General features: G+C 42.4%; 1 protein-coding gene across 1 annotated transcript; it reads left to right on the forward strand.

Annotated features, from left to right (window-relative positions):
* Nucleotides 1-1222: 1222 nt before the first annotated feature.
* Nucleotides 1223-11573, forward strand: LOC118793668 (serine protease HTRA2, mitochondrial-like). Its single transcript, XM_036551896.1, has 8 exons — nt 1223-1770; nt 3334-3538; nt 4330-4524; nt 5353-5385; nt 6591-6699; nt 7158-7227; nt 7769-7864; nt 10580-11573. The coding sequence occupies exons 1-8, from the start codon at nt 1301-1303 to the stop codon at nt 10743-10745; spliced, it is 1344 nt and encodes a 447-aa protein (XP_036407789.1). The 5' UTR covers nt 1223-1300; the 3' UTR covers nt 10746-11573.
* The last annotated feature ends 826 nt before the right edge of the window (nt 11574-12399 follow it).

Here is a 12399-nt window from a genome sequence, read left to right on the forward strand (position 1 = left end):
AAGGTTTGAAGGAATTTCCTGGTTGTCTATAGATTTCTAGTACTGCTTATCACGTTGCCTGCCTCAAAATCAATATAGATTTCACCTCTATCTTTATTTTAACTAGGTTTTAATATGAAATTGACACTACAAACAACTTGAGGAAAATACTAGACAAACATGCAATGCTTTATGAACTATTTATTTGATAAGCCTATTCCAAGAATGTTAGATGCTTAGATGATAAAAGCAAAGCAAAGTTGATAAGCTAACGTCATTGCTTGCTCGGCAATTTCATATTGCATCTCAACCGTTCAGCTAAAAGTTGAGTCCTTGTCAGGGTGGGGGTAGTAACGTATGAAGTAATCGCGGGTGAGGGACATATATTGTTTATGCAAAGTACATTATTTGCTTTGAAAATGTCTGGCATTGGTCTAGATAAGCACACAGTTTGGAATATTTTAAGACAGAACTCTAGTTCACGACCGTTTGAATGCGTTTTCCTTATTGAAAATAGGTCTGTCTCCAGAGTAGACGCGGTTAAAGCGCTTAGAACTTCATCCAGCCAAACCGAAAAGTGGGTGGCTAGTTAGATTGTATCGTTTTACTAATGAAATGTTTTACCGGATATTTCACAGGTGCAACTGAAAGGCTGTTGAATCAGAGTACACGTTCTTATTTTTGTCTACCAAAAAAGCCCTTAACACGTCAGTTGTTTCACGTAGTTTTGAGAATTTGTCGAAATTACCTTATACCTTACCTTATATGTCAATTACCTTACGACTGTACCTAAAATATGGTCCGTGACACGAGGAGGTCTATGTAAAATTCGGTTGGCGGAACTTGATTATTTACTGGGCGCAAATAAAAAGCATATAATTGCATGGCCTATTAAAAGATCACATGAGCTGTGTGTCTCTCCTAATAACAGAATCAACAACTGCAACTATTCTTAGATAATACAGAAATGAAACAGGCTACCGAAATGAGAAAACTAAATCCAACAATGGCGACATAGCAGCTCACGCAGTTGGCTGGCTCTCTCAGACAAAAGCCGTTTTAACGTCGTGGTCGTCCTCCCATTAAATCCTGACCGGGATCTTTAAGCGGTTAGACCGCAGAAGGAGTACGTTCAGCCCTCATGTGACCAGACAGCAGACATGTATGATGAAAGCGATTGCAACTCCGGCAGCTTCTTATTATCATGCACGTCACTGCTGAGATAAGACCAATCACCAATCACAACACGGCTGCTTCGTCATGCTGTCACACTTGTAAATAGAGACTTATCAAGTGAAGGTAGTTTCGGGAAGGTTTCAATATGGCAGCGCCTGTGAACCGCGCGTTGTTACGGATATTCAGGAAATCTATACGCGATAAGAGCTTCCAGAGGCGACCGTTATTTCAGAGTGCACTAGGCGATGGGGATCAAGACAGACACCGTACAGCTGAAGGGACTAACGACGATTCGCAGTCAGGGCGGACATCGGGAAGCTGGTGGGACAGAGGCTTGCATCGGAGCGGCTTGTTCAGGACAGCGTTGGCTATCGGAATAGGAATCGGTGGTGCTGCTTTGCTAAATTCCGGGGGACAGGGGGAACAACAGCCCATATCTTCTGGAAGAGCTTCTTCTACGACCAGTGGCAGTAGCTCTGTTTTCCGGACGGTCCTGTCAACCGCACAATGCGCTTCCCCTGTCAAAGCGGACAGTCCGCGTTTCAAGTACAACTTCATTGCAGATGCGGTGGAAAGGTCTGCACCCGCAGTGGTCTACATCGAAATAGTGGGACGGTAAGATGCTCGCAAAGATAGCCAGCTCATTGTTGGGTGCGAAATTTTAGAATGGGAGAAAACGTTATCTGATTATTCCGCATCTCAGATGGATCGTGAGCTACTGAATTCGTTGCTGACAAAAAATACGACTAGGGTCTAAAGAAATTATGCCGTAAGTGGATAATGCTAGTAGGTAGCTAGTTAGTTAATGCCCCAATCTAAGTCTGGCGTTACCAAATGTGTAGCCAGCTAACAAGTCTGAACATGAACAAGGTAGACTATTAGCCTATCTGGTCTAAATGACTTGCAGTATTTGGCTAGTTACACAGGAAATGTTGTAATTCTCTAACGTTAGCGAGCTACGTGGAAACCCGATAACTAACCAGCTAACTGCTCTGTAACAAAGAAAATCACAAACAGGATGTCAACAAGAGGGCCAGATAACTTGCTCGCTTCTTGGGCCCCTCAATACATAGCTAAGTATAATAACAATACGTAACCAAGAAGTGGAGCTTTGAATTTGTCAAGTAACTTGGATAGATTACTTAATTACTATTTATTACTGTTGTAATTATTAATGTATATTTGTAGCTGCTAAAGCATTTGACACCTGCATTGTAATGTAGAATACTATGAGATAAGTTTTGTTATAGGGCATAGACTGATATTGTCTTGACAGTTTTTATACTATGAAACTGAAACTACGACTGCGAATGTCAGACAGTGTCAGCTGTTTCTTGAAATGTTCAAACATGCGTATAGCTAATCTTACCATATAGAAGATGTGGCGCACCTCTGCAAAGCCATTTCACTTGTAAAAAGTAGCCTACTTCTAGAGATGCTGCGATCTAGCATGATGTTTGGAAATGTTCTTTCACCTTTCATTACTCTGTTAGAGTGTGAGCCAAACTCTCTGCCCTCTGAGGTCTAAAGTTGTCAGTTCAAAAAAGGAAAAGATCCACTTTTCCTGGTGCAATGGCAATGTGGCTTGATGGCACATTGCAGTGCACAACTGTATTTCATGTCCTGCAACTCTGTTTAAGCACCCTTTATTTCCCTTCTGGATGCCTAAATCCAGGACAGCACAGAATCTTTAACAGTGTTAAATCCATCCTTATTGTCGGATTCATGTAGCATTGTTTCTGGCTGTTTGGGATAAAGGACATTGTTTAATGTTACACCAGCATTGTGGCTTTCCAGAGCTGTGTCTACCTGCTGTCGTCCAGGCGTCACTCATTTTCTACCTTATTCTCCAGCTGTGACTGTGTACTTACCTCTAAGGATGAGGCCACCTGCTAGTCCTGTGACAAGAGAATTATGTATTATTTATGGGGCAGCAGTTTTGCGTAGTAAGGAGCAGTTCATAACCTGTAGGTTAGGAGTTTGATTCCCAGGTTGGACGCTATTGTTGCACCACTGGGCAAGGTCCTTGGTCGAGATCACCTTAGTAAATATCCAGTGTAAAAATAAAAACATGTAAAAATGTAAGCTATGGAAGTTGCTCCAGCCGACTGTGTCCGCTGAGCAAATGAAGTGAAACGCATTACAGTTTGATTGACTTTGTGTTTCCCCCCATAACAGGCATCCATTCTCGGGCCGGGAAGTCCCTATCTCAAATGGCTCTGGCTTCATAGTCAGCAGGGAGGGGCTCATTGTGACAAATGCCCACGTGGTGGCCAACAAACGGGGTGTGCGGGTGAGGCTGGCCAATGGGGACAGCTACAGCGCCACTGTCCAGGACGTCGACCAGGTGGCAGACATCGCTACCATCAAGATCAGTGCCCAGGTAGGCTGTGAAGCAGAGCACTGGTGCAGGGCTGCCGATGATGTCACTTTGATGAGAATGTCTGAGCGTGGGTTCCCGCTTATAGTGCTGACAGTAATCTTTTCACCTGAGTCTCTACTTAAAAAGAAGACAAGGAAGTTTGTTATTTAATATGTGTCAGACCCATACTGAAGTGGCCCTTTTTGTACTCATTGTCTTTTTTGGGAATGAAAAAAAAATCAATCAGTTCCAGTTCCCTTGGATCTGGGTGCCTGGAACTTTCACCTTTACATTATTTATGATGTTTGAAAATAAGGGCCAAGATTCAGGCTAACAGTTTGCCCTGACTTTGAGCAATATATTTGAGGCAATATAATGTTTGTTGCTTCTTACATCGTGAGATTGCTGAAATTAGAAAATTTAAAAATGTCAGGCCCTTAAACGTCTTACATTAAGTTAAATTAAAAGTGCATTGTGGGTAGATTGAATCTACGTCAAGATGTTTCTAGTGATGACACTTGGGTGTGTTGGCTGTAGGGCACCTGCCGTGATACCATGACGAATCTACCTGTTGACAGGTATGACTCAGCAGAGACCGTAAATCAGATTGCCTGGGTGCAGGCTGTGCTGGCTGCAGAGCAGCTGTTGTGAAGCTTAGCAAGTGGAAGTCCCCTAGTATTACAACACAAACCTGCTGAGTAACTGGGGATTTTACATGAGAAACTGTTGTCATACCAGGAAGGAAAAATGGAAAAATCACCTGCTGACATTGACCGGGGACTTTCTCTCTCACCCTCCACCTTCTCCCCCAGCACCCTCTCCCAACGCTTCCCCTGGGGGCATCGGCAGGTGTGAGGCAGGGCGAGTTTGTGGTCGCCATGGGGAGCCCGTTTGCCCTACGGAACACTATCACGTCCGGCATCGTGAGCTCGGTGCAGAGGGGCAGCCGAGAGCTGGGCCTGTCCCACTCCAACATGGACTACATTCAGACGGACGCCGCCATCGATGTGAGTCCTGCATTCACACGAGCCAGGCTCACCCATCATATGGCTGATGGGTTCTGCCAAGCAGCCTGCCAGTGGAACCCTCGTTATTCTCATACTTGTGCAGGCAGGTTGTAAGAACGTGATTTGTCAAAACAACGGGAAGCAGTTGTGCAATTTTATGTACATAACGTGTATACTTCATGCATACATGTGCGGGATATTTGACTGAAACCATTACATAAACCCTGGGGAGAGACAAGGCAGAGCAGAGTACTGGCATGTTGGGAGTTACTGAAGTCATGAAACCTGCACCTCATGTCCTGACTCACCCTCATAATAAAGGGTAAGAACTTTCCTGAGGTCCTGGCAAAATTCCCAGCCTTGGCTGACTTAGTCCTGCTATGCAATCATCCTCCTGTTTATCTGGCCAAACAAATCCCTCCCCTTGAATCTCAACGGATGTGTGGTGAGCATTCTGGTGGAAAATAGCCGCAGTGCCTTACCCAGCTGAGTGCTCTACACTGGAGGTAGTTGAAGTCACACCATGGCTGCAAAGCACTTTTGGGATCTATGGAATATCAATGTAGTTAGTTATGATTATTTTTATTTTCATAGGGTTGTGGCCCCCAGTCCTTCATTTAGTGTGTCTAGACCTTCCTTTCCTATATCAACTACCCCTCCCCCAACATTTGCATAGATTATTTCCTGTTTACCATATTTGGCGGTAGATTGTGGCTGTATTATCCTGCCTGACTTTTCAAACATAGTAATTTTTTTTATATTTGTCCATTTTTTCCTGTTTGTCCATTTCTAAAAGAGACTGACAGTTATGGTTGTGCTGTTTTGCAGTTTGGGAATTCTGGCGGACCCCTGATTAACCTGGTAAGACCCAGAACTTCACACAGCGTGGACACTAATCAAGATTAATAGAGACTCATCGCTTCCTTAACACTAATCCTCTCAGCTGCAGTGCAGTAGGAATGTTGGTGTCCAGGGCCGGCCCAAGCCTTTATGGGGCCTAAGCAGAATTTGATTTGCCTCGGCACCGCCAATACTATTGACTATTGTCAATGCTTGATCATTCGCACACCTACTGTAAATCTAACACACCCATTGTCAGTTTATTATTAGTTTATTAGTTGTAGCTTTGTTGCCTACATCATACCAATGTCAGCCTGACATTTTTTTTTACCCTTCTATGGTTTTTAATCTTAAAAATTAGCAAACTCACAAGAGTGTTCTGGTGTTAATTTTGGGTTTTTGTATGATTACTATTGACATAATATATCACAAAAAAAAAACACTTCAAGCACTCTTGTGGGACATTTCAAGCGTTCTTGGGGGCCCTCTTGTGGCCACGGGGGCCCTAAGCAGGTCCTTAGTTTGCTTATGTGTTGGGTCAGCCCTGTTGGTGTCTTATGTAATACACTAAGTTCTGTAACCAGAAATGAGAATTTCTGAGTGTGGTCGCTGTTACGACCCTCGGGTTGTTATGTTTCTTGTAAGTGAGTAAGTGAGTTTCAAAAGAGCTGACCTGCGGTGATGAAGGGGAAGAGACCCAGTGATAGAGAAGAGAGCGCACCTCCGTAACCTGGTTATCTCGTAGTTTTGCTTTGTGGTAGCCTATGTGTTTAGTGTTCCTCTGTGTTTTTGTGACAGTCCGATTGTTCGGTGTTGTTTGTCACTGTTCCGTATATATTTTCTGTTTATATTTTCACTATTTGTATATACACCTGGGGAGTAGTAGGGGTGAGCTGCCTTTCTTTTGTTGTTGTTTTGGTTATCTTTTTCTCCTGTTTTTGAGTAGTTAGGGAGTCAGGGTAAGCCTTTGTCTTTTTTCGTTGTCTTTTGTTTGCCTAGGATAGCTATTACGGGTTTTCTAGGTAGTTTTGTTTTGTTTATTATTTTTGCCTGGGCGCACCCCAAAGCTTTTCCTCCAGTTTTTTTTTTTGGTTTATGGGAATAAATCCTCGAATTTTTCCCTGAACTAGTCTGATATTCAGCTGTTGGTCACCGGTATTCACTATATATGTTGCGCCCTATCGCCCCTAGACTGGGGGGGTAACATCGCCTTTTTCCAACTGCAGGATGGCGAGGTCATTGGCATCAACACCATGAAGGTGACTGCGGGCATCTCCTTTGCCATCCCGTCTGACCATCTCCGGCACTTCCTCACCCACGTTGATGAAAGGAGGAGTGAGTGTCTGCTGTCTTACCCCCTGGGGATCAAATTTTACCCTCCCAAATTTTACCCTCCCTATCCAGCTCCATTTCACATCCCTCTGTTGCTGCCAAAGGGCTCCATCATTTACCCTGTGACTGTCAGATTGTTATTATGATGGTAATATTATGGATCACAATGGATCACATAGATCACAAAATACAAAGCAAGGCACAAAACAAGTCATTTCCGGTGTGACTGATTATTTACAATATTACTACAATATTACAATATTACTATGTCGAAAGGCACTTTGTATTAAATAGTTACGTGCAGTAATATTCATGTGTAAGCTATAAAAAAGCATTGGTCATTTCCATAGTGAACCCAGCTGAGCTGCATGTGCTGACATGTGCTGACTTTTGTATTCCTTGCTTTAAACATATGGTGTGTGTGATCAGCCTAATCTGATTTTCATGCCCCCCCTTCCCAGAATTACACTTGGGAGAGTCTGACACGAAGTGTCGCTACATCGGAGTGATGATGCTGACCCTCACCCCCAGGTATTTCTCACGTGGTTTGGTCTGTTGACATATCTGTCACTATTGCTTGCTGCCTTGAATGTGATTACAGTAACAGTAAGTAGGCACAGTTTGCTACTATGGGCTCTGAGGGCACCCTCTGAAATCCGAATGCAGCCTAATCTGTACAATCCCCTGTACCTCCCATGAGGCATCTTGGTTGGGGAAAAGGGACTCCATGGGAGAAAAAGGCTACCATGTTCCACTAATGGCTAACTGATATGAACAAAAGCCCTTATGCTCCATAGCTCAACTCTAATTGGTTCAGAGTCGTGGGCGATAATAAATGATAGCTCAACCCCGTGGCAGAATTCCTGAGGATTCATTCTTCTATCAGTGCCTACATCACAAGCTCATTATAGCCTACTTGGTTTTCTCGGCCAAATGTGAGATGTTATTCAGATCTCCGATCTCCAGGGGGCGAGTGTTTTGTAGTCAACACCAGTAGTGGTCTAAACAAAAGCCATGTTAGCAGTGTGTAGACATTACAGCTAACTTCCCCTCTCTCTTTCGTCTACCCCAGCATCATTTCAGAGCTGAAGCTGCGTGACCCCTGCTTCCCAGATGTCCCCCACGGGATTCTGATCCACCGAGTCATCACTGGGTCCCCAGCCAATCGGTGAGTCAGGACGAGAGGCCTGCCGGCCTCGTCTGGCTGAATCAAGCCCAGCAGCCAATAGTCATTGACCACCCTGAGTTTGTACTGTTGGCCATCAGTTTTTTTCTTGGCATTTAGTGTTTTTTAGTGTCTTTAATGTTGGTATGTCAGCAGTATGTTGTGAAAATCATCAGTATTAGTTTCTCCTGTTCATAATTAAAATGTAATTTTTTGTGCAATGTTTGTATGGTGCAATTATAATTTCAAACATAGCTGAAAACAACAATGAAGGGGCCAAGTGCCACAGGGCCAAAAGGTAGACAATTAATCAGAACAACCCCTGAACAAGACACCAGTCCATCACAGGGTGAACAGACACATTGACACCCACTCTTAAACTCACACCTATGGGCAATATAGCATGTCCAATTGACATTACCTGAATGTGTTTGGACTGTGGTAGAAAACCAGAGTACCCAGGGAAAGCCACATGAACACAGGGACAAGGTACAAACTGAACGCAGACGCACCTCGAACTTGAAACCTCCATATTGTTAGGCAGTAGTGCTACCCATTTGCACCACCGTACTGCCCTCCACCACATATATGTCAACCTTAAACACGAGCAGTGCCATAAAATGCAGTGTGCCTTCTTGGGACATCGCAATAAGAAGTGCCAATACTATTGGAGGCGTGCAATTTTTGGGTATTTGAAAAAATCAAAAATCGTTGGAAAAAGGCAGAGAGCATACCATATTAGCTGAATATAATAACATGTCTCTAATTAGGAAAGGACCCCCATTTTTCAACACCTGTTTTTCGTAACAGACTTTTTGAAGATCAAATCTTACTTTTTAAAGAAATCATTTCATTTGATTTAATTTCATTTAATTTAATAAAACACACTGAATAAAACAAGGTATTGTGATATATTTTCTAAATCTTTCAGATAAAAATAAAAATAAACTAGTCTACTGGGATTTCTAATACCACTGAACAAGCTCAGATAAATGGCACCATCTGCTGTTGTAAATCTATAATGACATTTATAAGTCTAGTAAGACAACCCCACTTTTCAGATGTAATTTCAAGTAGAAAAAACAACCCTGTCTTACATTCAGGCCAATATGGAAAGTACAAGTGTTTCTTCAACACTATTTAGTGTATTAGTTGTGGTAGTAGGTCAAAAGATGCAGGAGATGTGCCTATTTTAAGTGCTACAAACTGATTGTATCTTAGCAGCCATTCCATTTGGACATTGAACTATGTGTTCAATTCCCAGTTAGGACCTGACATGTAATGATATAATGATCTACAAAAAATTGTTGACAGTATCTGCTATCTGCAATATCTCTTTGTGTGGTCTGTGCCTTGTGACGTCCATTGGAACAAAATGTCATTAAAATCTGTACATGAAGACATGGCTGTTTAAACCTGTTTTTCAGTATAGCACCCCAAAGTGGCCAAATTTCACTAAACGTGGTGTGTTCCACACAGGCCTCATGGTAAGCATGTGTACCAACTTTTATGCCAATGAACAAAAGCATTGCAGAGATATGGCCACTCTTCCTTTATGGTGCCTTCATGGGCGAATTTGTGGGTACACTGCAGCCACATGTTCAACCTGGCAACTATCTTTTAACAACTCTTAAAGACAATGATACAAAGGGGTCATACACAAAACCTCCTTGTACCATAACTCTAGGAGATAGTTAAATGTGTTTTTGACAAAATCAGAGATGGATAAAACACAGAATGGCTGACGTGGAGGTTTCATAAGTTCCCAGTTAGGATCCTTTGATGAAGCACAAGAAATTTAGTTGAAATATCTGCTTTCGTGCCAGAGTAATGGGGATTTAATGGGGGTTTTTTTAATTGTATATTAAATAAATTTCATGAAACTTGGTGCATACCCAGTATTCCTAATACCAACAAAGTGTACCAAGTTTGGCATCACTCCAGCAAAGCGCTGCTGAGATATGACTCACTTCCTGTTTTGGTGTCTTCACCATGGAATTTCATTGGACGACAGCGGCCACATCGTTTGCCCTAGCAAAATTCTTTACATAACTTTTGGTCAGGACCCTCTGCAGATAAATACCAAATTTGGTGGTGATAACATCAACGGTCTAGGACTAGTTCGCAAAAGTAGGTTTTTCGAAAAATTCAAAATGGCGGAACATCCAATATGGGGGACTTTAACACCAATGGATGCATTCGCATCGGGATGTCCCAAGGATTCATGGGAAAAGATCACAACCCTAGGACAAACGGTTCAAAAGTTATAAGCAAAAATGTACCTGTTGGCCTGTTGGTGGTGCTACAGAGATGTATGGATTGACCCCAAATTTGATGCCTGGATACTTTGGACTGTCCTCTATCAATGTGCCAAATTTCATAAAAATCCACCACGGGGTTCTATGGGCTGCCATAGACTCCTATTGCGGAAAGTATAATAACAAAGTGATTTTATAATTACTTTCACTGTTCACTTATTGAATAATTACATTGCTACAGTCTATATCTGTTTGTATGTCCTGTGTGGGTCACAGTTTCATTCTATATCTGTTAGTATATCCTGTGTGGGTCATTCTTTCATTTTATATCTGTTAGTATATCCTGTGTGAATGAAAAGTGTTTTTACTAAGTGTTCAGGAGCATGCATTGTGTTGTATACCTCTCCTGGATCACATGTGGACTCTGCGTGTGACCTCTGGTTTGGCCCCTGTGCTTCAGGGCGGGGATGAAACCGGGCGATGTGGTGGTGGAGGTGAACGGGGCGGCAGTGAGGACAGCGGAGGAGATCTACGGTGTGGTGCGTGCCAGCAACGGGCTCAGCGTGGTGGTCAGGAGAGGTCACGACCTGCTCAAGCTGTATATGACCCCCGAGTTGACCGAATGAGGCCTGCCCCTCGCCAGCAACCTGCCTCACCGCAGGAGAGGGAAAACTGCAGGAATATGACAACAAAAGAAGGGCGAGAGAAGAGCTGAAAGAGAAGAGGACTGAGAGGGTTGCCAAAGATAGTGAATAGGACTGACAGAGTTGCTGGTATAAAAGAAGCAGGACTGATAGAGTAGCCAATGAAAAAGCCCCAGGACTCAGAGTAGCCAATGAAAGAGCAACAGGACTGTGACATCATCACACACATAGTCTGTGTCTTTTCTTTCTTTCTTCTCTCTTTTCTTACTTTTCATGACTAGAGAAATGAGGAGTAGATTTATAGGCATTGACGGTGGAGTTTCTGCTTTATCACAGAAAAAGGTGAGATCAACAGCCAATGAATTGGTCTGTCCACCTGTTCACCAGCTTGTCTCCCTGAGGGAGGAATTTGATTCATCTGTACCTTGAAAAATGCTGGTTCTAAGCAGAGTTCCCTGTCCACGCAGCCCTTGCAGTGAGAGTACCAAATGTGAGTCTCCCGCTTCAGACTTAAATCACTGAACCAGAGCCCCCAAGTTAACTCAGGGGTTTTATTTCTCCTTTCTAATGCACTGGCTGCACTAATGCACCGACGTTGATATGATAATCAGTGGCAGTTTGCCTTAATATTAAATACTTTGCAAAGCTTGTTTGACTGGTGGAAAGATTATCAATTGACTGTCTAGCAATTAAGTGAAGAGTCTCTACCAATCGGCAGCTAATTCCATTTTCTTTTTCTTCCTTTCACAATGTTGTGAAGGATTTGCACGTCAGTACTATTTTAAAAAAAGGAAGTTTCCCTTCGTTCTGTGCGCCTTCAGTGTTCTTGAAAATCTTTAAATGTTTTTGAAATTAAGACTGGATTTCTTGCTAATTTTTATTGCTCTGCCTCTTAATACAAGGCATAAGGGAATTAAAATTAGTGTGATGATCAGGTTAAAGGTATGATTTTTGCTGACTGTTTCAAGATGGCAAGCTAAACACTGATTTATATCAAGTTGTCATACTGAGAGGAAATGCATATTTTTAAAACAAACCTTAAGCCTCTAAGACTGCGTTGTGCTCAAAGCAAACAGTGCATATCCTCACAAAGGAAAAGCCCCAGAAATAATCATTATTAGTAACTAGCCCAAAAGAAAGCAGTGTGAATGTGGATTATAAACAGATTAATTATCCCTAAAAAGGATTTTTGGATTTACAGGTGACATGATGGGTAATGTTTGGGTGAGATCACCTGTTGGGCTTAACATGCATTTAGGCATTTAATGTCGCGTTTTAGGTATTTAATTTTCCCAAAATGTCAACTTCATAAAAACTCTGCAGTTATAATAAGTCAACTGCCTTTCAATATTCTGACTATAATGTCCATTCTCTCCTAGACAAGTTTTACAGAATCTTAGATGTAAATAATAAATTTGCACGTACAGAAGCATCACTGTAGGTAGCAGTTGGAATACCCAAAGCAGTTTCCCTAACCTTATCTGGTACACGCTGGTATATTTGTTACATTGTTGTATTCATGCTATAGAGGATGAGGTATATCAATTCTTTATGTAGTCACAGTTAGAAAAGCAGAAAACAGACTTGGGGGCCAAATGTTTTACTAACATTTTCCAAAGATGGAGAGGTTTTTTGC

This window comes from Megalops cyprinoides, chromosome 18 (assembly GCF_013368585.1).
Source record: "Megalops cyprinoides isolate fMegCyp1 chromosome 18, fMegCyp1.pri, whole genome shotgun sequence".
Taxonomy (NCBI): Eukaryota; Metazoa; Chordata; class Actinopteri; order Elopiformes; family Megalopidae; genus Megalops; species Megalops cyprinoides.

Bases quoted from the DNA above. Each gene is read 5' to 3' on its own strand.
- LOC118793668 (XM_036551896.1), top strand. From the start codon at position 1,301: ATGGCAGCGCCTGTGAACCGCGCGTTGTTACGGATATTCAGGAAATCT. The intron at 7,228-7,768 runs GTATTTCTCACG...CGTCTACCCCAG, and splicing joins ATGCTGACCCTCACCCCCAG to CATCATTTCAGAGCTGAAGC. The intron at 7,865-10,579 runs GTGAGTCAGGAC...CCTGTGCTTCAG, and splicing joins ACTGGGTCCCCAGCCAATCG to GGCGGGGATGAAACCGGGCG.